Source organism: Eschscholzia californica, unplaced genomic scaffold (assembly GCF_041429995.1).
Source record: "Eschscholzia californica isolate CP2 unplaced genomic scaffold, dmEscCali1.0.p SCAF_5, whole genome shotgun sequence".
NCBI lineage: Eukaryota > Viridiplantae > Streptophyta > Magnoliopsida > Ranunculales > Papaveraceae > Eschscholzia > Eschscholzia californica.
Window position 1 is genome coordinate 2,803,470 of NW_028238472.1, and position 25,599 is coordinate 2,829,068.

General features: G+C 37.0%; 4 protein-coding genes across 5 annotated transcripts; 1 reads left to right on the forward strand and 3 right to left on the reverse strand.

The window, feature by feature from the left end:
* Positions 1-141: 141 nt before the first annotated feature.
* LOC147536230 (putative aminotransferase TAT2) lies at positions 142-4,146 on the reverse strand. The gene is made up of 7 exons (XM_086644831.1): positions 3,329-4,146; positions 2,294-2,633; positions 1,600-1,818; positions 1,434-1,493; positions 927-1,082; positions 750-843; positions 142-468 (listed from the first exon to the last, which is right to left on the reverse strand). The coding sequence occupies exons 1-7, from the start codon at positions 3,667-3,669 to the stop codon at positions 350-352; spliced, it is 1,329 nt and encodes a 442-aa protein (XP_086500957.1). The 5' UTR covers positions 3,670-4,146; the 3' UTR covers positions 142-349.
* A 3,096-nt stretch (positions 4,147-7,242) lies between these two features.
* LOC147536231 (ARM repeat superfamily protein) lies at positions 7,243-17,050 on the forward strand. The gene is made up of 17 exons (XM_086639740.1): positions 7,243-8,152; positions 8,258-8,321; positions 8,441-8,549; positions 9,152-9,214; positions 9,346-9,449; positions 9,958-10,024; positions 10,118-10,189; positions 10,451-10,612; positions 10,731-10,804; positions 10,894-10,991; positions 11,508-11,615; positions 13,533-13,630; positions 14,223-14,360; positions 14,732-14,779; positions 15,148-15,262; positions 16,058-16,158; positions 16,670-17,050. The coding sequence occupies exons 1-17, from the start codon at positions 8,080-8,082 to the stop codon at positions 16,754-16,756; spliced, it is 1,581 nt and encodes a 526-aa protein (XP_086495866.1). The 5' UTR covers positions 7,243-8,079; the 3' UTR covers positions 16,757-17,050.
* LOC147536232 (Tetratricopeptide repeat (TPR)-like superfamily protein) lies at positions 17,032-19,714 on the reverse strand. The gene has a single exon (XM_086639739.1). The coding sequence runs from the start codon at positions 19,533-19,535 to the stop codon at positions 17,856-17,858; it is 1,680 nt and encodes a 559-aa protein (XP_086495865.1). The 5' UTR covers positions 19,536-19,714; the 3' UTR covers positions 17,032-17,855.
* A 700-nt stretch (positions 19,715-20,414) lies between these two features.
* On the reverse strand, positions 20,415-25,397 carry DRP5A (Dynamin related protein 5A). Of its 2 annotated transcripts, none has more exons than XM_086639738.1 (9): positions 25,244-25,397; positions 24,374-25,054; positions 23,685-23,876; positions 23,378-23,584; positions 22,836-23,264; positions 22,499-22,726; positions 22,208-22,406; positions 21,167-21,872; positions 20,415-20,752 (listed from the first exon to the last, which is right to left on the reverse strand). In XM_086639738.1, the coding sequence occupies exons 2-9, from the start codon at positions 24,749-24,751 to the stop codon at positions 20,566-20,568; spliced, it is 2,526 nt and encodes an 841-aa protein (XP_086495864.1). In that variant the 5' UTR covers positions 24,752-25,054; positions 25,244-25,397; the 3' UTR covers positions 20,415-20,565. The 2 variants fall into 2 exon arrangements, with proteins under 2 accessions (XP_086495864.1, XP_086495863.1); XM_086639737.1 differs by having other exon boundaries at positions 20,415-20,755; positions 25,244-25,377.
* Between the last annotated feature and the right edge of the window lie 202 nt (positions 25,398-25,599).

Below are 25,599 nucleotides of genomic sequence, written 5' to 3' on the forward strand. Positions count from 1 at the left end.
TAATCTATGCCGGTATGCCCCACACATCAGCCGGTCGGGATTACCGAGAGATGTGCCAGGCATAGTGTCATTTTCCATAGTTTATATGGCAATTAGGGTTATAAGTAAATAGTAATATAAATAATGGCCAACTCGGCCTCGTGGTGTGTAAATAGTAATACTATCATAAATTTTTAATAAACTGTCAACAATTTAGTAAATAATAATCTCATGAGATTCGTATTTGAACTAGCTACTCGTCAGTGTCGAGTGCAGAAATAATTATAGATAAATAGTGTGAGACTATATGTAATTGAATAAAATAATCTTGATCAAAACGTATTTGCCCGATTTGTTGATTCTTATTCTTTTATTGTTGTTTGGTATGTCTCTGACAAAATGCTTTTAATCTCGCCATACCATCAGATAGTGAAGTTGATTCCACGGCGAAAGTAATACGAAGCCAATTTTTCAACCCTACTGTAGTTCCTGCAAAAGAAAATCAAAACATTTCGTTTAGAGACATGTTTATAGATCGCCGTAAATCTCTTTTCTTTGTTTAGTATAGACATCAATTCATCATCTAGAGTGATCGAACGAAAAAAAAAAAAAACATTGTATCAAAATTGTCAACCTAAACCAATGTGATCCGCTAGGGTGGGTTCGGGTTCTAGGGTAACCCTAATGGATTTTCGAGACATCTCAAATTAAAGAAGTCTTTACTAAGGAACTCTAATCCTGCAAATTTAACATTGTCATTGAAATCTTACCGGGTAGAATTATGACAGACTCCTCTTTAGCCAATTTGAAGCAAAAGTCCATATCATCATTTATGTCTTCCATAAGATCAAGATTAACCTTCACCTGAAATACAAGTATGAGCAAAAATTCTTCTTGCAAAACAAATATTTTCGTAAACGTAAAACGAGCTATTTTGATTTTCTTACCATTGCGAACATGGATCCTTCGGGTTTATGTGGACAAGTTAAGCAATCTATCTCCTTCAATTCGTTGTAAAGAATATCCAATGATTGCTTCAAGAGACTAATAATCTTGTCGAAGAAATCCTTGTTCGTGTTTGCAAGGATTTGAGGAAGTGCAGCCTGAAACAGCAAAATCGTTGTTTAACATGCAAAATCGAGAAAGGTAGTATGCAGACATACGTACACTAAACAGACCCCGACCCGTTTCCCTAGGAATAAGAGGGTGGGATGTGACATGGCAAAGGAGTCCAAAATTAGGGAGAGGGGTCGCAAATATGAGAAAATAGGTATAAAAGTAGACCGTCCCCAGACCAGGAATCAACTGTCCATCGAGAGTGAAAAAAGTCCATCAAGAGAGACTTGACTCGAAAATGAAGATTGTTGATTTCGTGTAGGAAAATACAAAAAAGTAATACTATTAAGGGTTCGATTGGAGTTATTTTTTTTTTAAAAGCACCCAAAGATACAGACCTGAATGAAGGTTGGAGGATCGGCGTTAACATTAAGATAACCTTTAATGGATTCAACAACCTACAAAGATAAGACGCGTATAAGTTAACGAAAATGGTATAAAGATTACTAACTAAAAAGATTTTACGAAAATAAATATGTGATTTAAGATAAAGATTATTCCAACCTTTCTTTCTTTCAGAATACCATTAGGGTCGTTCGTAACAAGCCAACCGATTCGCCAACCAGGAGCTATCCATCTTTTCGATATAGACCCAAGTGTAATAACAGGCACAATTGATGCAAAAACTCCCATGGGTATAAATGGTTTACTCCCATAAGTAAGATGACCATAAACTTCGTCGGCGATTACTAGAATTCCAAGCTTTCTAGCCGTTTCCGCAATCTGAATGAAATACAATGACGACAATTAATGTTGTTAGTTCTCAAGTTTCTTCGAAGTTGCTTCTATGTAGTTGGGATTGACCGATCCACCGAGTAACTCATCTAATTGGCACAGAAAGCAGACCGAGCCAATCCCATGTCAACCCCCAAGTTAAGAACTCCTTTAAAAGCTTTACGGCTACAACACTGGCACTCTGCCCAACCCTTGGTACGGTGCTAAGCCAACGGGCTGAGGGTCGCGGAGAGTATCATTTTTATTATGGCTATTGTTTGTATACAATGTATGCATATAAATATATACATAGTTTGAATGGTGGTCGATCGTGAGCCAATCTGACTCGGAAAATAAGACCGTGGGTAGCCCATACCTGCTCCGGGTTCAAGATAGTGGGCTAGTCGGTCCTGAGCCGATCCGAAACAAATGCAATCTCCAACTACATAGTGAAAGGATTTAAGTGTAAGCTAAGAGAGATTACCTTCTTCAAATGTTGATATGAGTAAACAGTCCCACAAGGGTTTCCAGGGTTTATAAGAACAATGGCAACAGTATTTTCATCTGCTAGGGTTTGAATAGCATCAAGATCAACTTCCCAACCCTTTTCTGGTAGAAGATCAAAACGTCGAATTTCGAGATTTGTAAAAGCAGAAACAGATTCATAATATGGGAATCCTGGTTTAGGAAGTAAGATATTTGAACCAGGACGAGCTAATGCTGTTAATGAAGTCTCAATTGCTTGAGTACAACCAAGAGTTATAAAAACATCATCTGGTGATAGTTTATATGGAAGATCATGGGAGAGAAAATCTGCAACTGCCCTGTCAAAATTAACAACAAAATTGAATACCCAATTAATAAAATGAAGAATTTTGAATGGAAAAAACTAGATGATTGATTATTAACAAGAAAGAAAAAGGGGAGGGAGAAAGAGTGTGTTTTTGGTAATATTTGTGTTTTTCTGGAACTCAAATATGATCTTTGACATGAGGTCTAAATTGACTTGAGTCAGATTTCAAATGGTTTTTTTTTTTTGCCTCGTCCGATTCAGACAGTTCAGATTCAGACTAGTCAAGTTCAATCGATTATAGAGAGCGAGGGAGAGTTTTAGGTAGTGTTTGTTTTTTTTCCTCTCAGTCAGATATCCTCGAGGTTTAAATTGACTCGAATAATATTTCAAATTGTTTATTTTGTCTCAATTGTGACACTAACTCGTTTAAATAGTTGTTTAAGGTTGATTTTGGATCAATTTGATTCAGATAATTCATATTCAGACGAGTCAAATTCATACAATTAAAAGAGTTTTAAGTAGGTGTTTGTTTTTTTACTGTGGGTCAGACCTAATATCTAACATTCTAACTCAATATCTAAATTGACTCGAGCCAGATTTCAGACAGTTTATCTTGTCAGACTCGTGATGTTTGACAGGTTTCCATTTGATTTTAGGTCTATTTGATTCAGACAATTCAGAATTTTGATTCAGATTAAAAAAAGAAAAGAGAGTTTTGATTATTACCTTCTTGTTGGAAGAAGACCAACAGTAGGAGCATAAGAATTAAACGAAGCGGAACGAAGAGAATCAACAATAGAATCTTCAGCAATTTTCGAAGTTCGAAAACAGGGGAAAGCAGAGGGATCACCATGACCAAGAGGAATAATGGGTCTTCTTTTTTCATCATTCACAGACCCCATTAGCATACTAAGAATTCCTCTAATTGTAATTTCAGATGATGAATCAATTTGGGTATTCTCACCAAAACACCAATTCTTCTTTTTTTCCCCACCACCATTCTCCATTGTTGTTTTTGTTGTTGTCAATCTCCCATTCTCCACCGTGTGAACTTCTTCAATCAACATGTTGTTAATTGGTTGTTTCTAGGGTTTGGGTAAGTGAGAGAAAATAGATAGAGAGAGAGAGAGTAATAAGGAAATGAATGAAGTTAGTTTCTAGTTATATAGAGAGAGAGAGAAACTAGTAGTTGAAAGGAGTTTATTTAGGAGGAGATAAAGAGATGGGTATTGAATTTGTGAAGGAGTAGTTTCCGAATCACACTTAAATAACTTCTCTATCCCTTTATTATACGTGTCTATTCTTTTTTGGATAGGTTTAAAAACGCCACTCCAAAGTATTATTGGCGCCCCCTAAAAGCAAAATTTGGCAAAAAAGATGTGGGGGGAAGAGAGCGCCAATTACACTTTTTGGGGGCGTTTTTAACACTTCCCATTTTTTGTCTATCTGCCAAATCGTTAACGGTATCCCGCTCAATCATCTATCTTTCTCAATAAATCAAAATCTATCTTTCTCAATTGATCAAACACTTTTCACACCCTCCCACCTTTACATATTTTTATAGTCTTAATATAAATTTCAAAAATGTAGAGATCCTAATTCCCAAGTTCGATTCCCAAGAGAGGTGGAATTCATGATTTATTAAACTTAGATTGTTTTTTTTTTGTATCATTAAACTTAGATTGTTAAAGGTATAAATAATGTAATAAATTTGTCGGGTTTTAGACCTCTTTCATGTTGTTGGGCTTTATGCCTCTTTCATTAATTGTTTAACTTAGGCGGTTATCGTGCTTGACCTCTTTCATTAATGGTTTAACTTAGGCGCTTATCGTGCTTATCACATCTTCATGATGTATCAAAGCTTTCTAACGACTAACGTAGATCGTAGTTGATTTCTTCCAAAAAAAAAACTCTTAAGCAAGCAATGACATGTGGCCAAGGAAATAACAGTAGGTGCGTGCGTGCCCTAATAGGTTCAATATGCCGAAAGTGCTACGCAGGCTCTATGTTGTTGGGCCCTAGGCTCTCTTTAATTATTAGTTTAATTATCGTGCTTATCATATCTTGATGATGTATCAATTTATTGTAAAGACTAATGCTCATCGTAGTCAATTTCTCAAAAAAAAATATATGCCGAAAATGCTACACAGGGTGGGGAAAACGTCCCGGAGGCTCGGTACTCTCTTGGGTCCTCCCAAGTTCGAGGTAGACGGCGAGTAACTGATACTCGTCGGGCATACCCGATATGCACAACGGGTATTTAACGGGCAAGAAGTAGTCAGAGGGTCTTCAACGGATGATTGTCTCCGTTAACCCGATAGACACGATTGTAGGGACTGACAGACCAGACCGATACCGCTACCCTATAGACACGATCCTTAGTCTTAAGGTTGATCCTTAGATTTAAGATGTGATCTTTAGTTTTAAGGTGTGAACTCTCGACTTTTCGATGGTATATGTATTGTGTATCACTCTAGAATCTTGTAACCGATGACTACCTTAACCTTTTTAATGGAGTTAAACTGTTTAAGTATTTTAAAACTAAGTTTTTATTCATTTTATTATTGGGTTGGTGGTCAGCCCGAAATCCGACCGACCCGGTACCGACGAGGCCCGCCCGGTTAGCAGGTCACGAGCGGGCAACGGTCAGACGAATTTGTGATTTTGATGGACCGAGTAATTTAACAGAAACGAAATTTTGGTTGCCTAGCAAGACCTCCCGAGAAGTTTAGTTACGCGGAGGATTCCCACCCCTCATGCTACATATACTTGATTTATGACTCTATTTGTGGCTCAAATATTTTTTTTTGATGAAATCTGTGACTCTATTTGTGACTCAAAAGTTGAGTTGGTACATTTTATACTTTTTTTTTTGATGAGAACATTTTATACTTTTGATATTAAAACATTGTGACTTTTAAAAAACAGTTATTTGGAGTTTCGGGTAAAAAAAAATGTCACATCAAATTTTAAGTCACAAATTAATATTCGCCTAGTACAAGTAGTACTCTCTTCTTTCATCAAAAAAAAAAAGTAGTACTCTCTTCAATCTGCAAACCAACGTGACATTTTATGTGACTTATGTATGGTTTTAGGTTCATCAGACTGTCGCGTATAATTTGTTGCAAGATTTCTACATCAATAGGTTGATGTTATTCTATTATTCTTTGTCAAAATAGAAAGTAGTTGCGTATTACACTTCTTCAAATACATCTAAAGTGGTTATGATCCAATGAAACTAATGTACATGTGGATGATAGGTATTTTCCTAAAGTCAATGCACGTATATAATATGATCATAACATGTAAAGTTTGTGATAATGGCATGATAGCACGATATATTTAGTTAAATATTTTCATTTTTTCTCGCGTTTAGTTTTATTAGAATTTTATATTCTTTTTTATAGGGTTTTAATAATGGCGTGATATAGCGCGACACACATCCTTACTGACATATATGAATTGAAGCGTCAGTTATTATAGAAGGTCAACCGAGACCCCTATTAAAAGAAAGGGCCTTTTCCTACTACTACTACTAGTAGAGTGCCAATTTTCGTCACCTTTATTTGAGTTGATGAGGTGATCTGATATCGCCTCTAGGAAGGTCGAGGTGAAGGTTGTTATTACAGTCGTACTGTCTAAAACAACAACTAGACTGCTCTCTTGTGATCTCATGACTGACTAGGGAGAACTTTTACTCAATGATTTATTACTATTCTAATTGGTAGTTTCCTTGAAAAAAGACAAAATCAATAACTGGTTGTGCATATACTCCGCAATGCAGATATTCTTTGGACTAAAGACCATTTAATTTTGTCTGGCTTAGACCGTTAGTACTTCGACTCTTATTGTGTTTATCACATGTATTCATGTCGTTGTAATGACTATTGTTGACGATACTCACAAAAAAGAAAAAGTAAATAAATAAATTGTTGGTCATAATGCATCCACCAAGGTCCAACCAACTAGAAGTGGAGAAAGGAAAGGGTGAGTTTGCTAAATCTGAATTTACTAGGTAACAAGACATCTACGTGGCACATTATATACAGTCCGATTTTGATATTTAAATGAGTGGTCACTGTGTTTATGGTGTGAGAGGCAATACATAACTAACACGTCATATTCTTGCTTGATAGAAACAAAAAAGGAGGACTAAGTACGAAGTTATCACGTACTGTCCGTATGTTACTATTTTTGTTTATCTTTGCTGGACCCTGCCCTGTCTCGTGTCTCCATTGGGGTCGTCCCGTGTGTCTCCTAGGTCGTCCCAGGGTACACCACGGTGTCACACCCATAAAAGAAGAAGTAATGTGCCTGTATATGAACATATGTGACATCTCTTTCTTCAGTGAGAACCTTTAAAATTGGCTAGAGAATTCAGGATGACATCATATTGGGCCTAAGGACGTCATATTGGGCTTAGAAAATAGATTTGGACCATGTTTGAAATATTTATGGGCTGTAAAGGGAGGAATTATCTACAGATATGGAGCATTAATAAGGAGTACTCTAGAAGGCTTTTAGAGATTTTCTTCTACACACTTCCAAGCCCTTAGATCTTAGACATGTGTTTTAATCTCGATTGACCATTGTAAAGGTCTAGTAGTACAAATATGGGTTAACCCTCTCATTTGTAAATCATCCAAGGAGTGGTCCAAGCAAGTGAGTCCAAAGTGTAAGTGAGTTGGGAAATTTGCTTGTATACTTTGTACTTGAGAGTTCTTAAGGCAATATAAGAGTTCCTTCCACCAAGTATTAGTGTGGTTTAGTAGAGCACTCTTGCTAGTTCTCTTAAGTACTTTAATGACTTAGATCTCTAGATGTACCAGTATAGTAAAAAGGGTTTTGGTGCTTTTTCCCTAGAAGTGGGAAACAAACCCGAAACTCTACTATCCGTCCTGGATCACCTGAGTTCGATGGACTAATGAGCTAGCCTGAGACGTACATAACCACCCAATCTCTTAATTTTGAATGTGTGGGTGTGGACTCTATCTAAGAAAACCTTACCCGCTACCTGACAATTCTCGTGAAGTTTGCATTAGTTCACTGCTCCTGTAGGTCTTTGAAATATACTACCTGGTAATTGACTCACCCGATTCTCAAGAAGCCCGTCATAGTCCATTACCCTGACGACATTTTTCTCAAAATTTCTTGAAATTGTCCAACTCAAGTCCGCTCGTTAAATCCATTGACTTATGGAATTTACTATTTGGAACGCCCAAGCGCGGACCAGAGGCACCCATGGCCGCCGAGCCCGGCCCGACCCGACCGATTCCCACCCATAATTTCCTTATAAGTTTCTTGACAATGGATCTTTTGGGGGCCTAAAGGTCCAACTAAGAGAGTATTGCCACCTCAATCGTTACGTGTACAATTTCTTGCTTGCTCACAACTAAAAAAAGTTCCCTCATTTTTTAACTTCACCGCCAAGTTCCAACTCTCTCTCTCTAGTTTGTAAGAAATTTCAGTAAACAGTCATGGCGGAGGAGTTCTCTCTCCAAAATCCATCTCAGTTACAAGAAGCCGCTTCAGATTTCGCTAATTATCCAGGTACCCAAAGATTGTTTCTCTCTCTAACTTCAACTTCAGTTTCTTATACTCTACATTTATTAGAATGATTTCAGATTGATCTTATTATTTTTCATCCAATTTCAGGCATTCAAAATGAATCTTCAGTCAAAGATTTCCTCAATCGATTTCCTCTTCCAGTTATATTCAAGTACTTTACTTTTCCCCCATTACTTTGTTAAACAATAAAAAAAAAAGAATTCTTGTGCAAGTTATTGTTTTGAAATTAGGGCAAAGTTTCATTTGTTTTTTTTTTTTGTTATGTTGTAGTGCTTTACAATGCAACTCAGATGTTCCTGGTTTAGAAAGTAGTCTTGTTGCTTGTCTTGAAAGAATTTTCAAGACCAAATATGGTGCATCTCAAATACCACAGTATATGGTATGTTCTTGATGAAAGTATTTTCATTTTATTCCATAAGATTCAATTTCATTGGGTATTATGGGTTTTGCATTTTGAATAGACATTTGGTATCTTGAGGAGAAACTGTGTAAAATCTAACTTAAAATTGAAAATGAGTGGGGAGGAAGTAGAAGTATTATTGATCAGAAGGGTATCTTTTTTATTTGTGGAATGTGGGACTATTTCTACACCCCACTGTGTGTGTGATTCTTCCGAGCCTAATACTTGTTTTTTTGTTTGTTCTGTTACGTGGTTATACGTGTGGAAATTGGGCCTATTACATGTGGTGTAGCTCCAATACCATGTTAGCTTTGTGAACATCTAGACTCAAAACCATTTGACAGTGAATGGGGAGTACCTATATTACTTTCTTGGTTATAAGAGATTAAGAGTACCCTTTGTCCATGCCATAGTGTTCTCACAGAAATCATATCATAGTTAGGTATCTTGTTTCGTTGACTCCGTTGTTCGTGATATGTGCTAAGGCCTAAGAGCTTATGTTGCGTTAGCTTTATTTTCCGATTACTTACGTTCCTGGTTAGGGTTTGGGAAAAGCTAACTTTGATTCTTTTTGTATTCAGTCTTTCATACAAGTTGGTCTCCGTGCGGAATCAAATTCAGTGAGAGCTTTAGCTTGTAAAACGGTACGTGTAAACCTAAATAAGCTTTTGTGCTCATGGGTATCATCAGTGCTTATTGCCATTATATTTTGTCCATGCTCCTGTTAAGACCGTAAGAACGTCATCCTTGTTCTGACATAAACAACTTTGATCAGGTGTCTTTTCTTTTAGACCATGAAGACAGAGGTTCTGGTTCTGCTGCACAACTTGTTATTGATTATGAGATTTATCCGTGCTTGCTTGATAGCCTCATTAATGGGTATGTAAAAAAATCCTCAGTTCCTTCGATTTGGCATTTCCCTATATCTGCTAGAGGGAATATATTAAAAAAGGGGAAAGATGTAGAAGATGTGTTGGTTGATAGGCATAACCCTGAGAAACTTCAAAATCTATCGACCAATTTAGAAGATGTGTGGTTTTGAATCTTTTTTGTTAAGACTTTAAGAGTAATAATGATCCAGAAGCCATAATCAGTTTCTCCCAAGTTTTAGATCATGTACTCGCTTGCGCTTTAAATCCTAGGTTGGGCCCACGGCATGACGAACACCTCACCCATGAGCCAAATCCCTTAGAGTTAGGCTTGAGCATGACTCAATAGCTTAGGCCTGTCTATCAGCATATTAATTTTTCCTTGCAACACACTTCTTACACTTCCGTCTTCAGATTTCCTTTTTCTGTTTCTTTCTAGCTTCTGGATAGTATCTTTCAGCAACCATCACGTACCAGATTGAGTCATTGTTTTACTAAGTCATTGATTGTCCTTCCAGGGATGAACTAGTAGCAGCAGCATCTGTGGATGCTATTAAGAGTTTGGCTAGCACACCTAATGGCATGGTAAAGATTATTTAACTGCAATGACCTCGGGATCTCTCAATGAACATGCTTCCTGTTATTCATATGATTCAGTTTTCTTAACTGTGTGATCAGGATATTATCTTTCCAGCTAATGGTAATGAAGCTACACATCTCAGGAATGTAGCTGCGAGTTGTTCATCATTGGTAGGTTTGTCGATTCTTATTGTGACTCAGTAACTCTAGCGTAGATAATGCAGATAACAACTAACATTGGAAGTAAATATAGGGGATTACTTCTCAGCTTTCTATAGGGCATCTTCGAAGAGTTTGAAGCTCTTTTTTCACCAAATACCTCTTTCTAACTTAGTTTTCTTATTTAAACAGTACAAGCATATCCTATTGTGGTTGTCTATGGAATCTTTGGTTTCACCTCGCCTAACCAATTTAACATGTAACCTCTTTCAGGGTAGGGTTCGTGTATTATCTTTAATCGTGAAGCTCTTCGGTGTCTCTAGTTCTGTGGCGTCACTGATACACAGCTCTAATCTCCTTAATTTGTTTGAGGCTGAAGTCAGCAGCAATAATGATATGCTAATGACTTTAAGTGTATTGGAACTACTTTACGAGGTACAAAGTCAATTGCTTATAATTATTATAATTTGTTCCAAAAAATGTTAGTTCAAATTGTTGGGAACTTATAAATGTTTTTCGTAATTTTTTTTAACGACATCTCCAACGAATGAAGTTGTCGGAAGTCCCTCATGGTGCAGAGTTTCTCCCTAGGACTACATTTCTTCACTTGCTAACTTCTTTGATCAGGTACTTAACAGAAAGCTTGATATGCGAACCTTATTGACTCTTTTGTTATCTAAGTCCTTGAGTGTTTCCTGTAAATTATCATTTTGTAGCAATACATCAGTACAGTCCATTTTACGATCAAGAGCAATTATGATAAGTGGGAGGCTTCTCTCAGTAGAGGATATATTCAGCGTTGTCGATGAATCTAGTAAGAACTACAATTCATTTCAGAAAGTTTCATTATCTACAATTTATGGCTGTTGTGTTCTCCGTTAGACTAGTCTTTCTAGGAATCCGTTAAATGCATGGTTATAATTCGGTCCAGATTATTGCTTATACTTTCGAGGAAACAAAATAGTCGGGTCATTAATCATCCTTCAGAAACCCAACAGCTTTTGTTGTTACTTGGTTGTTGGTGGTGGGTTTTCGTTACAGTTATTACTGCTTATGTAAGCAAGATTTCCTGCAATCCTTCCAATGGCTAGACTTCGTACAAAGAGCTATTCCCTCCGCCACTATACTACCCAAAAAATATTCTGATAATTGCTCAAGTAGTGCTTGTTTGTGATATCTTCGGCTTTATGGGTAGTTAAATTTGAAAGTATTCATTCACTATGTTCTTATATCTTGTTTCTATACAGTCTGCAGCACCTTTTAGTTTATGCGTCATGTTTGGGAATGAGGTCGAATACAGAATAACGAAGTTTATGTTTCTGCCTTTTAGGTGTTAAAACTTTTCTGTCAGTCATTGATGAAAGATTGGAGTTCTTAAAAGGTCAAGATCCGGATGAATGTGAAACTGCACTTGCAGCACTAGGTCAAATTGGGTCTTGTAAGTACACATTTACCTAAGAAGATACTATCAATATGAAGTTGTAGCATTCCTATATATTTGTATTGCCTCTTCCAACTTGGTTCTTAGTGTCACGTACTCTCTTTAAGAATTAATTTTCGAGCATGCTCATTGATCAATTTATCTACGTAGCTCTCTTTGGTGTACTGTGTGCGAGCCTAGTCGACTTGACTACTACGCATTGACTAGTGAACTTCCAATGCGACAGCCTTCCTCCCAACTGTTACTTCTCAAGTTCTTTGAATTTTCTGTTTGTACTTGGTACATGCAGATACATTTTGTACTTCGTTAGATGTTCATGGCGTTTATATTTTCTACTTACCCACTTTATGTAGATAAGAGTCAACATTCGCCAGATAACAAGATCAATTATTTTGCAAGCAATTAACTCAACATCAAGCAAGCAACATTAAATGCAAGTTGTTAACCATTCCAAGTGGAGGATCAGTTAACTGTGATCCAGTTAACTCGAACACACACCAATCAATCGATTACATGTCTATATGACCCATCAATGAGCTGGTCCAAACATCCATGAGCGACTTTACTTAACCCTACTATGTCAACTAGTTGAATGGTCACTGGCGACTGTCGACTAAACCATGGGGATTATATGAAATGTTTTTTTTTTGAAAAATTTGAATTAATATTAAACGAAAGAGAAAGGAATACAAACGACACAAACAAAAACAGAGACCAAAAAGAACAACAACCAAGACAGATTACAAAATAACGTCCTCCCACCTAGAGATGAAGTCGAAATAAGACTTATCCCTAACCCATGCTATTTGCCTACTCCAGTGATAAAGGATAACTAAGATATCCTCCACCTCTAGCCTGGAACAGCCAGGATCTACTTTAAACATCTGATCATTCATGTCCTTCCAAAGGGCCCAAACTATGGCAAAGGGAATAAGAGACCACAGATCCCGTTTAGTTCTTTTGACACAAACCATTCCATTGTTCCAGCACGTGAGAAATTGACTTGGGACTGCACCACTCACTACCGCACGAGGACACGAAGGACTAGAGGGAAGAAGCTCTCGGACAGTGAAGGAACAGATGCTCCTCGGATTCACCCTCCTCTTTGCAACGGATACATCTATTAGGCCAGGGCATTCCTCTCTTTTGAAGTTGATCGATCGTTGGAAGCTTTCCTAGTACAGCAGCCCACACCACGAAACTCACTCTAGGGGGCACTTTGGGCGTCCACAGAGAAATGAAATTAAAGGAGTATGTAAAGGGAGCCTGGGTTTTGATTCTGTCGTAGCACCTATTAACTGACAAAGGATCCTTCTCGTTCCTGCATCAAATCTTCCGATCCACCCCATCCTCTAAAATCCTAAATTCTTGAAGCAAATCCATCAGATGAATATATATTGGGATTTCCCAATCGTTTAGGTTCCTTCTAAGAGTGATATCCCAAACCTTAAGCTCACTAATGTAGAATTGATGAACTGGAGCCCCCTTAAGGATTATATGAAATGTGTCAAAGCTCTACTTACCTTGGTGTCTGTTTACTACTCATCACATCGACTAGACAGGTTAAGCTAAAATTTGTCATCTATCCGCGCTCTTTAGAATGTTAGTTATGGTTTTTTTCCTTGAAATGAGATAAGTTAAGGGAACCTTTTTGTTATCTTAAATAAACTATTAACGAGTTGATTGTTTCTATTTCCATCCTATTTGATCCGGTGTTACTATGTGTATATGTTTTATTGATTTAAGGTTCAAATTTTGTGCCCTTTCTGTATCTTTCATGCAGTTATTTGTAGACCTTTGTGTTTGCATGGGTCAGTAATGTTAACTGGTCGTTAGGTTATTACAAAAATAACATACTAGTTCTTCTAAGTGATTTCACTTATTTAGTTGTTTTTGTATTGGAGATAATTTTAGCAAGTAAAGGAGCAGCTTTGCTGCTTTCGGATTCATCAAATGTGGCAAGACATGTCGTTAATGCAGCCTTTGATCGGCAGGGACGAGGTCAACAGCTGGTGAGTAGGTTCCATTTTATGTGTTTCATCTCATGTCCCAGATTTTTCTATTACATAGAACGACATGGTGGAGAAGCTCTTAGAGGATAGTTGTCAGTATACACTCTGACCCTGTATTGGGAGGGGAAGACTCTTCGTATTTCACCACTGAACTCAAAATAGGGATATGTTCCGTTTGATATTTCTTATTACCTTCTTTTACATGATTATCGTTTTGAGCATTTGGGTCCCTACTAGAATTTTCAACATGCACTATCGCTATACTATTCCTTTGTGGGAGTAAAGAGTATCATGATAGTCTAGGTATACTAGTAAAAATACCTGATAATTGCTTTGGCTTACCACTGTTGAAACATAGCCATGAACTTGCCACCAATTAGACATAAAAAATAAAAAGCGTGGAATTTAGGTAACAGTTGGTTTGTCTGACTTTCTTCTGCTTTTCAACACTTGGCACTACGTTTTTTTTATCAAAGTATTTTCTAAATTTTATTTGCTCCGCTATAACGAATTTTCTTATGATGCTAGCAAAATCTTTTCGTTCTGTATGTTTCTTGTTTACCTAATAAGGCTCGAAAAAATTTGAACGCAGGCTGCGCTACATGCTCTGGGAAACGTATGTGGAGAAAATCGTTCAGATAATACAAAGGTGCTAAACGATGTCGCGGAAGAACGTCTTCGACAATTGATATACGAAACGGCCGGCCAAAGTGCGAAGCTGATACCATCAGTCAGTTCTCATAATTCTTTGTTATCTTTGTGTTGGATTAGCATTTTAGCATTTGTTTTTTTTTTGTTCGTCGGATAAAAGTTTCTTCTACTAGATGCGAGTAAAATAACAGTGTCAACTGTCAGGGAATGTCAGCTTGTTGTTTCCCTTTTCCTCCGTCAGCAAGTTCCATATGTTTCATGAAAATGGATTCTGCTTAAATTGTCTAAACTTAGGGGCACATTGAATCTATCATCTTTATGAATATGCTAATGAAATTGTATGTTGTATAATGACCTTGTTTGTTCAGTTTCTTTATGGTCTTCACTTGGTTAGATGACCTTCAAATTTTGTAAAAGCATTATGATCAGTGTTGATAATGTATTTCACAGGGTCTTTTCCTATCAATTTTGCGTCAGGATTCAGAAGTTCGCTTAGCGGTAAGAACCTTTCTTGAGCAAACTTCTAGGTATGTAGGATTTGCAGAAAACTTTGGGGAAAATTTTCATGAGTTCAAAGTAATCAGTCGAGGACAAACGTATTTCAAATGACCCATCAATGCAGATCTGTTCTCGTTAAAAAGAGATCGTCTGTCAGCAGTGTTAATTTAATTTTCAAATGCTTGTTTACTTCGCTCTTGTTGGTTCCTTTCTGGCATATATCAATTTATTCTGTTCCAGTTTTACAAGATCTATCTTTTTTCGGAAACAATGAATTAAACTATTTTTGGCTCTTGTTGATCTTTCTTCTTTATTTTCTTAGTTACAAGTCCCCCAAGAAACTTATCTGTATGTTCAAATATTTCCAGGCTTATAGATTGTTAACTGGACTGGTGGCTCGACCATGGTGTCTGCAACAGATATGCTCAAAGAAGGAGATCATAGACGTAGTCACTGATGCACATATTGAGTCAACAAAAAATGGTTTGCTTTCTTGACATTATTCTTAACCATATTCCGTCAGCTCGCATTTACAAGTTGTTTCATGTTGGCATATGGTATTCATAATTTTTGGACTTTCTAGGGATGCCAAAAGATGCTTTAGAAAAATAATATCATGAAGAAGCACGGGGGCTAGAACGCAATTTGAGTCCCTCTAGAAGTAGTATATATTAGTTGTATCGTGTAGAACCCTGAAAACCTAGTTTGAAGAAAACCGTTATATGCAATTATGATTGTAGACTATAGGCAAGTGAGTCCTATTTCAACAATTGAAAGGGGCAATTGAAAACGAGAGGATGCTATATAACTACAAATTGCATTGTTTGGATATGTTGGTATTGACTTCGGATGTTTTATCATCATCGTCGTCATCATCATCATCGCTATCATTACTTAAATAATTATCGGAACAATCCTATTTTGGAGCTAGTATCAGAGAAGAAAATTTTCCGTCTTTCATGAACTCTTTCTGCTGCTAGAATTTTGAATGCCTTTTAAAATTGGTGCCACCAATTCAATCAACAACGAAGGTTTCGGTTACTTTCTTGGTTTTAGCTACAATGAACCTTTTCTTTTAGGTGTTATGTGGTATTTAATGAAATCGTTATTTGTTCACTGCTTGTTGAACCTTTGTCATTTACAGTTAGATGATGATATTTTCAGTTGATAAAAGTCCATATTTTAGCACTTCTTTTTTGTTCGGTTTTTGTTGTTTACGGTATTGGTCGTTTCTTCGTAGTGTATGCTTCATCTTCCTTGTCATGTCTTCATATTTAGGTATGGAGGCTCGACATAATTGTTGCAATGCGATCCTCAAGGCATTTGCAACTTCGAACAAAGTTGTTCCTGATTCTGCTCTTGCTGCCATCGGTGAAAAGGTATCTGAAACCGCATCTGTAATCTACATCTTCTGTTTTTCTCTTTGTCTCTTTACCCATTTCCATTTCCTATGTCCCCTGGTATAAAATGCATAAAGATATTCTAAGAAGGATAAAAGCTACCAACAATCGGGTAATCAAATGGTTAAGAGCCACGATCTTCGATTCTGCTCTCCAGGCCTCGGGTCGACTATTTGAGGCGTTACAGGTTTCATGCTCCCTTAGTATGTTGACCAATACAAAAAATAAAACTCATTGGTTTCCCTGACGTGCAGAGTCCTATACGAGCCTCATGTTGCTTCATGAAAGGGCAAATGCTTCTTTTTGGAGCTTTGCTAGATCACATACTTCCTTTTACGGCTTCCACTGATCTATTAGATTTCAGTGATCGAAATTCGACGAAAGAAATTGAGTTATTTATTCATTTCAGTTGCAGAATGCGATATACTCTTTTTATATATTATATTTTACATAAATGATTGACATTGTTCGTGTTATTTTATCATTTCAGTTGCAGAATGCTGTGAGACGAGGTCCTTACCTTTCTAGAGATCGAACTGAAGCTCAGCCTGCTGTAATGACTGCTGATAGATTTTAGATCTCTGCTACCTAGAAGAACATGATCACTGTTTCAAACTCTTAGACACTTCAAACTTGTGACCGTCTGATTTTAATGTTTAAAGCAGTGACTTACCCAGTGGACAATAGAAAGTCTTAATCCTAACACAGTTTTTCATACGAGTATAAAGTTCTGAGTTTCGAGTGAGCGAAAATATTTGTAATGAGAAGGCTCATGGGGCAGGATTTTTGGCACTCAGTTGAATATGAAACCTAAAAAGGATGTTTTCTTTGAGAGTAGAACTTATAATGTGGACATATATGGTGTTGATTATGTTGTGTTTTTTTCTCGTCCGAAATTTGACATTGAAATTGAATCGAGTTAGATTTCAGGTTGTTTTGGATTGGTTTCATGTTTGTTTGATTTAAACGAGTCAAATGGGACGAATGAGACAATAAGGAAATAACAAATACCACCTTAAAGGAACGGTATGGCGATGAGAAACCTGCCATTCACGTCTTATGATTTTGTGGACCAATATGGAGTTACTTGCTTAAGCTTAAGAAAAAGAATATAATCGTGAGGTTGGTCTTTACAAGCCTCTCACCAAGCAAAACTCTAGAGCTCTAATGTTTAAAGTTGGTCTTAAAACTAGATTCCCTTAAAATCCTCCGAAGGCGTTTCCTTTAGCAATTAGGCATTTCTACATTGAACATAACAAATTGAAGTACTTGTTCACCCAGCAAATTGAAGGAGGGGGGAGGTCATCTGCAAATTGATTGAAGTAAGGGAGTGAACATCTGAAATATGAAACTGATATCTCCTTCCCCGACTCCAAATGCAATTTGGAGAGAAGGGTGGGTGCTATCGTGTATTGCTTTTTAATGAGTAGAGAATAAGAGATAGGTTCGATACATGGTGGTTTGTTTTGTATTGGTCACCATACTTTAAGGGAGTATGAACATGTAACACCTCGAACTTGAGACTTGGAGAGCAGAAACCAAGTTCATGACCTCTCAATTATTCGCGACAAAATCAAGACCCTTGAAGACATCGATTTCTTTGTTTTCCCAAGTAAACATAACTTCCTCACCCAAATATTAAATATTTAAACATTTTCATTTTCATCACTTAAAAGTTAGACCCCTTTTCTCATTCTTCTTCTTCTTTTCTTCTTTAGGTGTAAAGAACTATCTTTGATCTTTGAAGAACCCAATATAGCTTCCTTTTTTCCTCCCTCATTTCTCTCCTTCAATTCCATATTCATGGATGCTACAAGTAATTCAGTCCTTGGCTCTGGCATTATCTCCTTTGCTATCATCTCACTGTAATATCTCAATGCCTCTTCAAATCTTCCATACCCATGAAGCCCATGAACCATAATTATATAAGATCGTCGATCGGGTCCTAACCCATTTCTCTCCATCTCAACCCACATTGATTGAACTCCATCTTGATGATCCCAATCCATAAACAACTTCAAAATCAAATTATATGTATCTTCTGTAATTTCACACCCATTCTTCTTCATCCTTCCCAAAATCCCCGGAACTTCTTCGGGTTCTTTCATGGACTTCAACAAGTAATTATAAGTTATATCATTAGGTAAACAACAACCTTTCTTCTCTTCCATTTCATCTAAAAGCTCATAAACTTTCTCCATCCTTCTAATTTTGCATAAGTGTTTGATTAGTGAATTATAAGTTGCAGTATTTGGATGACAATCTTTCTCATTCATCTCCTTAAAAATTTCGAGAGCTTCGGGAATCCTCTTCTTGAAACATAATGAATCAATTATGCAGTTATAGATCACCACATCTGGTTTACAAAGTCTTTCCTTCATAGCTCTAAACAACTTCAGTGCAGTTCCTAGTTTCCCCGCTTTCGTTAACGAATTCATATAAATCCCATAAGTGAACAAATCGGGTTTGCAATTCGACAATATTATATCGTTCCAAACTCGTTTCGCTTCGTATAAACTCCCCAAAACACACCACCCATTGAGAATTATGTTCCATGTTTTGATGCTAGGAGGAAACTCATGTTTGAGTGAGAGAAACAAAGTTTCCGCCGTTTCGACATGTTTATATCTACATAATGACAATAGAAGTGTTTGAAATGCTTCAAAATCAAGATCAAAATCAAACCCAAACCCAAGTTCTCTTCTTTTATGAAAAATTTGAATGGTTTCTTCAGTTCTATGAGCTGATGCATATCTATTGACTAAAATAGCATATGTTCTTTCATTCACAAGATCCTTTTTTCTCTTAGACATTTCGTCGAACACTTTCTCTAACTGTTCAAATTGCTTCATTCTTCCAAGAATATCTAACATCTCATTATAAACTAGAGATCCTGGACGATAATCATCACTTCCTTTTCTTCTACAAACCCAATTGAAGAAAAGAAAAGCGGGTTTCGAATCCGATCGATATCGTTTAAGTACATTCAACACTAAATCATCATTTATCGAAATCCCGCAATTTTCAAGAGCTTGTTCAAGCTTCTGAATTGAGCTCTTTGAATGGAGTTTGAGAAGATTTTGGATTATGGAAGAGTCTTTAGCAATGGTTGAGTTATCTGGGTTTTCATCATTTCCTTCCCAGGAATCATGAATTGGAGATTGTTCTGAGTAGGTGGAAGAGTTAAGATTAGGGTTTGTTTCAGTGCAGAAACTTGGATGACCCATGGAGGAAGAAGAAGAAGAAGAAGAATGATGGTTACTGGTTTGGATTGCAAACCCATGTTTAAATTTCTGTTTGATGTATGGAACTAAAATTTGAAATAGAGGGTTTGATTTCTGAATTCTGAAATACATGTTTGAGGTTGATGAAGGTGAAAATGAGGACTTATATTTAGTTGGTTGGGGTTGAGGGAAACAGAGGGTTTAGGTAGGGTTTTATAAGCAACCATGCTATTAAGTATTAACCAAAGTATAAGCTTTAATGAGGACTGAGAGCATAGTAAAGCAACCATGCTATTACTAATTTTTCGATTGAGGTCAAAGAATAGCAAAAGTTTATGCTTTATACATACGAGTCGATGGGTCGAACTATGTTGTTGTGAGGGTCTAAACAATAAAATTGGGTCTTGAAAGTACGAAAGGTCCAAGACGAGGCAATGGATCTTGATCAGAAAGTCGTTTTGCATGAACAGTCTGAATTTCGTGCATTGCTAAGATAGGTAAAATTTCTTTTAAGAAAAGTTATATAGCTTACTATTGTCTTTTAAACCAATAATTTTATGTTTTATGCAAGTCCATAGCCTCGACTTGAACTCAAAAAAAGTTCAATTCCGTTATGAATGTCCAAACAATGAATTACTAAAGTGATCAAATAAGAAGTTTGGCTAGACATTTGGACATGAATAGAACAATCATCAACATTGAAATAGTGAACTTATTTTCACCCCATTCTTTAACAATTTACTTCCATGCTCTTTCTCTTTTACAAAATCTGTTCTTGTTTACTCGAATTTCATTCAATCATGATGCTCTGTCCTGTACTTATTCCGGTAGGGGTATACGTTCGGTCAGGATTTAGAGAGATAAATTAAACACTTTCTCTCTCTGAATCATGTCCGCAAACATACTTCAATTGGGATTCGACCAGGATAAGTGCCTGGTAGAGAGACATTTTCCTATTTCATTTCATTGACCTGACTAAGAAGGAAAAGTGGGTACCTCAGTAAAGAACACTAGAATGAAAATTTTATCATATCATTGAGATGGTTGACAATATGAGGCTAAGCTCTAACAAAAGTACAGTTCACTAGACGTGAAGCACTAAGTTGAAAACAATACAAATCATTCAAGATCACAGATTTCCTAAATCTGGAACCAGACTTCATTAAAGCGACCGAGCAATATTCTTGAACTCGTTCAAGCAAGATTGTAGTATCTTTTGTCGCTTATGGAGAGATTGGCGCTCGTTCTGAAGGACATCAATTGCACCAGGAGCTACAAACATATCCATGAATTTTTCGTCATTCACAGCAAATAGATCCAGACCAAGTGTCACCACCAACCTATCTCGACTGCTTAAAATCCACCATGGTATATGATGAAACAATATAAAACAAAAACAAAGAAAAATTTAGAATCGGAAGAGAATTGAATCAATGATTTCCATATACAAATAATGCTTGGGTGGTGTGTGCTTTTGTGATTGTTTGAACATGACTGGCCAGTGTCTGACTTGTCTGAATCTAAGCCTTACTTTCGTCAGTGTTACAATAGGCATTTCTGGCTCAAACTAGTCAAACGTATTGTGTTTGACTTAAAGGTCCCCATTACCAACCTTAGTGAGCTATTCAGACGAGTCAGACACATGAGTCATAAAAACAAATATTCTAAAATCTTAGTCAAGTCATTTCAGATTTTGACTCAGATTCAAATCGGAATTAAGAAAAAGACACCATTATAGCCCCCACAAGAGGAGATATGCTTACCAAGGAGTTAAAAATCCAGAGTTCAGTGTTGATAGAACACTCCGCTCAATCAGAACTTCACGTATACGTGCAAAATACTGAGCAGCACAAGAACAGATTTCAGCATAAGCTGAACCAGATCTTGAGCTAATATCACTGTTTCCGAATAATAGATCACCGCCAGTTTGGTTTCGAACATTATCTATATTTCTGCTATTGACAACCATTCTTGCTTGCCGTTTTCTAGCTCCAACGATCTCAATGCCGTTCACATGTTCTTTCTTCTTCACTCCTCCATAAACTAAATCACCTGGTTGGTCAGGAGATGGAGTCTCGGGTATTGTCATTTGGCTTTCTCCCAGAGCTTCTTTAGCTTCAGTATTCTTCCCTGGTGTGGTTTTTGGTGCATTCCTTTCTGGTGGTATGTTTTCTTGATCCCCACCCAAGGTGTCATCTTGAGCTTTTGTCTTGCAATCAGATAATTCTAAACAAAATGGAGAAACTTGAGCTTGATTAAATCTGTAGACGGATGATCCACCTGAGACATAACTTCGTAAGAAGTCATTTTCATAGCAAACTTGAGAATACGGACTTGTAACTGAATCAAGGTGGTGTCTTATTAGTTGTTTGCACTGATTAGTAAGTTCCTTAACGAAGCAATTGTACGAATGTCTTAAAGCAGCATGAAATCCTATGTACCCGTCCATATCTCCATTGTTTCTTGCATCTGCAACCAACAACATTACTCACATGATTAAAAGACATCTTTAAAACCACAGAAAGAAGCAAAGCAGCTAGGTTAAAAAAACAATAAAAGATTTGTAGTCAATAGTCTGAAATTCATTGTCATTGATCTTCTCAATAATTTCGTATGAATCATAAGGTGGTTCTTTACGTGTCATGTGTGTACTATGTTTAAAGGAATTTTCAGTCAATCTTAGTACTACAACCAGTAGGTAAAACCTATGGTTCTCGTGCAGGTGTACCATAAGGAATGGGTGGTAAAACAATCTTAGTACTATAGGTAAAACAAACTATGGTTCTCGTAAAAAAGTTTCATACATTCCAAAGTGTCACGACTCCTATTGCGTTCAACAGCGAGATCAAAGAGGTTTCTTAATACAAATGCTAGTCTATCACAGGCAGTGTCTAACAGAGGAGCTATCCAAGATCGAGCAGCAGCACGTGCAATCTCTGCAGCAGCTTCATTTACTCTACCACCTCCACCACGACCAGCATAGGCAAGTAGTATATTTGCAACCTGTTAGAAATGATTGTAGGGTTAGAGTTTCTTCCTGCTAAACCAAGTTTCTTAATTTAAAGTCGCTTAAAAGAAATAACATGATGTATTACCTTCTCCCTTGACACAGGTGGACATTCAATGGAATAAGTAGCACATCGAAATTCATGGATAGCCCTTTCAAATGCAGCTCCTCCATAGAGTTTAAGGCTAGAATTTGGAGGTTTTATGTCTGAGCTTACCCCAGGCCAGCTACCAATACCACTCTCTAATTGCTCCTCAGTAGTTGTTTTCCCCCATTTCTCAGGTGCTGGATCTGCCGCTCCATCAATCAATGAACCCTTCATCAATTGACCAGAAGATATTAAGATTTCTTATTCATATAATTTACATCTTACCGGATGAAGAAAAGTAAATAGTTCAAGAAACTAAGGCGCATAATCAACTTACGACATGAGTGCTGATTGAAGCTGCATGAACCATTGCAGACCTTCGAAGATAGGCAACATCAGAAGTTGCCTTTATCTTGGACTCCATTCTGGCCAAATCGGCGGTTACTTCATCACATCGTTGTTCAAGCAGAGCTAGTGTCGCTGGTGCAGATTCTTTATACCTCTTTTGAAGCTCAGACTCTAAGTACTCCCTCAAACAACCAAAACCAACGAAGGACTTAAACTTGTCTTCATCAAATCCTCCATTAACACCCTCACGGAGATGAAGAAGAACTTTAGTGTCTACCTGAGAAATTTGTCTTCTGAATTCGTCGTTAGACACTGTTCCCCTGTCCTTGGGTAGAGCCACAAAGTATGGGTGTATGTTATCGCCAAGATAACCGCTTGTACTCAAATACCGATCCACTTCCCACCTCTCGGTAAATTCCTGCATAAATAAACTTATTGCCATTAACATAAGTACTTACTTTTATCATGCAAGTATCTAATCATTATGCCTTATTTGTCTTTCATGGTTCATGAATTCTGCTATACCCATACCTTTAGCCTATTGTCAAATTTGGAGACAACAACGATGGTTCGCTTTAATGTTGGATCAATCTCACGAATAGTATCCAACCATAGAGATGAGCACCACTCAACGCTACTCTGCTGAAGGAATAAAAGAAGCCGATGGGGAGGGCTTGCTAAAGATTTCACCATTGATAGGATCTCATTCGGTGTATTTTCTGGTTCACCCTTCTTCGCCTGCAACAATTCAGACATGCTCTCAGAATGAAAAACGAACTCAAAAAGCTCTAACGAGGTAATATTCGATGATAGTTTAAACCAATGGAAGGCAACAAACCTTGAGGATGAAACCCGGAGTATCGATAATTGTAAGATTAGGACAATGAGCATATTCGGCTCTCATCACAATCGGCTTAGAAGAAACTGTGGTCTTAGTCTTCTTTAAAAGAGCTTCAGTTCTAGATTTTATAAGATCAGCAATTGTAGTTGCTGAAACAACAGTACTTCCATATTCTTCGGAATCCTCCTCCTGCATCCATATCACATTCATGGTCATGGCTATTGATATGACTACCCAAACCATTATAAGCCCTAGAAATGGCATCAAATATCCTAAGCAGATATCAATACAAATCAACCAAGCAAGCTAGTGGATGAAAGCCATTGAAGTTCAAGATTACAACAAAGTGATGGTAGAAGACCTCGATTGGAAACTTCATTTAAAAAACATGGCATAGACCTAAAACTAGTTAAAGAAGTTACACATTCAAGAATTGAATCAACATAACCATGTTAACCATGAAAGAGCAGAACCCTAATCTGCCTGAAAAACAATTACCCAAAATGAAGGAAATGGAAGAAAAAAATTAAACTAATTACCAAAATACAAAACACCCAAATGATTAAATCATCAATAGATCAAGAATACGAGGGATAAAAATGAACTTGGGATCAAATAACCACGAAACCCCCAAAAAGATGCAGAAAAAAGGAAATTTTCTTAAAAGCCCTAATTAAAGATCAAACCTGAAACCGGCAACGAGGTTCTAATGCGGAAGAATCATGAACCATTTGAAGTATGAGAGGTCTTCGTGTACCCATTTCAACCTCTCTAACGTTGAATCGAAATCCAAGAAGGGCTTCTAAAAGAGAACTTTTTCCATCAGATTGGCCTCCAATAGCAACAATTTCTGGTATGGGTAGTTTTTCACCGAAAGCAACCGCAGCCGCTTGTAATCGATTATATGCTTCGAATCTTGATTTGAGTTCAGAAGTGGAAGAAGTGTTTGTTGATGAAGAATCCATGGAGTTTGGGTCTTGATGTTTTCTGGAAATGGTGGAAGGGTGTGTTCTTGAATTAGGGGTTTTTGTTGGTGTTGTTAGATAGACGCTTGAGCTTCCCATTGGAATCACTAGAACAGACAGAGAGGAAGAGAGAGATTTTAGAGAGAGAAAGAGAGAGATTTTAGAGAGAGAGAGAGAGAGAGGGAGAATTTGAAAATTTGAATTCTAAAGGTTTGAGATTTAAAAAAGAATAACGTTGAAAAGGGAGATGAATGATTATGAAGGCCCAAAAGGAGTAAGGATCATGAAGGCCCATGCATTGGACTTGCTCTTAGGTTTGACCCAAAATCAATGGGTTCCATACTATTTTGTGAACTCGGTTTAACCATACCGATCTCAAAGAGCCGTGAAAATTGCCAACAACTGGTATCCCAGTAGGTAACTACATATTCTCTGCAATGTCGAGGTCCAAAGTGATCTCATGGAAATGCAAATCCATGAATGTTGAATTTGGATATAGATAAAGTAGTTTACGTGAGTTTTAGGTCATTTAATTTCGTCAAGTTTTAGGCCATTTCATTTCGTCGGGTTTAAAGCCAATAGTATTTCGGCATTTATCGTGTTTATCACATCGTATTGATGTATCAATGCCTATGTAATGACTATTGTAGTTTTTTTTTGTTGAAAGACCATCGTAGTTAATATTAAAAAAAAAACTTGAAAAGTTTTCTTCTTCTTTAGTTCTCAATTCTTGGAACACTATCACAAATTTTATTTATCTTTACCTTTGATTTCTGTGATCTTTGAAGCTTTTCTTTCTCTGCCTAGGCTCCTCGAAAGACGAATTCAAATTGGTGACCTCACTGAATTTTATTTGGATTTTTTGTTGAAATTAGTTGAGGATTGTTTAATAGTTGAAATATGGTGTTCTTTTAATCAATAAGTTAGTATTAACTATCATAAACTTT

What these genes read in the sequence shown, in the direction of transcription:
- DRP5A (XM_086639737.1), bottom strand. Translation starts at nt 24,751, where the DNA reads ATGGGAAGCTCAAGCGTCTATCTAACAACACCAACAAAAACCCCTAAT. An exon ending in CTCCGGGTTTCATCCTCAAG is followed by an intron (nt 23,585 to 23,684) that starts GTTTGTTGCCTT and finishes GAATTGTTGCAG; the next exon opens with GCGAAGAAGGGTGAACCAGA. An exon ending in CTTCAATCAGCACTCATGTC is followed by an intron (nt 22,727 to 22,835) that starts GTAAGTTGATTA and finishes CAATTGATGAAG; the next exon opens with GGTTCATTGATTGATGGAGC.
- LOC147536232 (XM_086639739.1), bottom strand. Translation starts at nt 19,535, where the DNA reads ATGTATTTCAGAATTCAGAAATCAAACCCTCTATTTCAAATTTTAGTT.
- LOC147536230 (XM_086644831.1), bottom strand. Translation starts at nt 3,669, where the DNA reads ATGTTGATTGAAGAAGTTCACACGGTGGAGAATGGGAGATTGACAACA. An exon ending in CATATCAACATTTGAAGAAG is followed by an intron (nt 1,819 to 2,293) that starts GTAATCTCTCTT and finishes TATTTCATTCAG; the next exon opens with ATTGCGGAAACGGCTAGAAA. An exon ending in GTATTCTGAAAGAAAGAAAG is followed by an intron (nt 1,494 to 1,599) that starts GTTGGAATAATC and finishes TTATCTTTGTAG; the next exon opens with GTTGTTGAATCCATTAAAGG.
- LOC147536231 (XM_086639740.1), top strand. Translation starts at nt 8,080, where the DNA reads ATGGCGGAGGAGTTCTCTCTCCAAAATCCATCTCAGTTACAAGAAGCC. An exon ending in CTAGCACACCTAATGGCATG is followed by an intron (nt 10,025 to 10,117) that starts GTAAAGATTATT and finishes CTGTGTGATCAG; the next exon opens with GATATTATCTTTCCAGCTAA. An exon ending in ACTAGGTCAAATTGGGTCTT is followed by an intron (nt 11,616 to 13,532) that starts GTAAGTACACAT and finishes AGATAATTTTAG; the next exon opens with CAAGTAAAGGAGCAGCTTTG.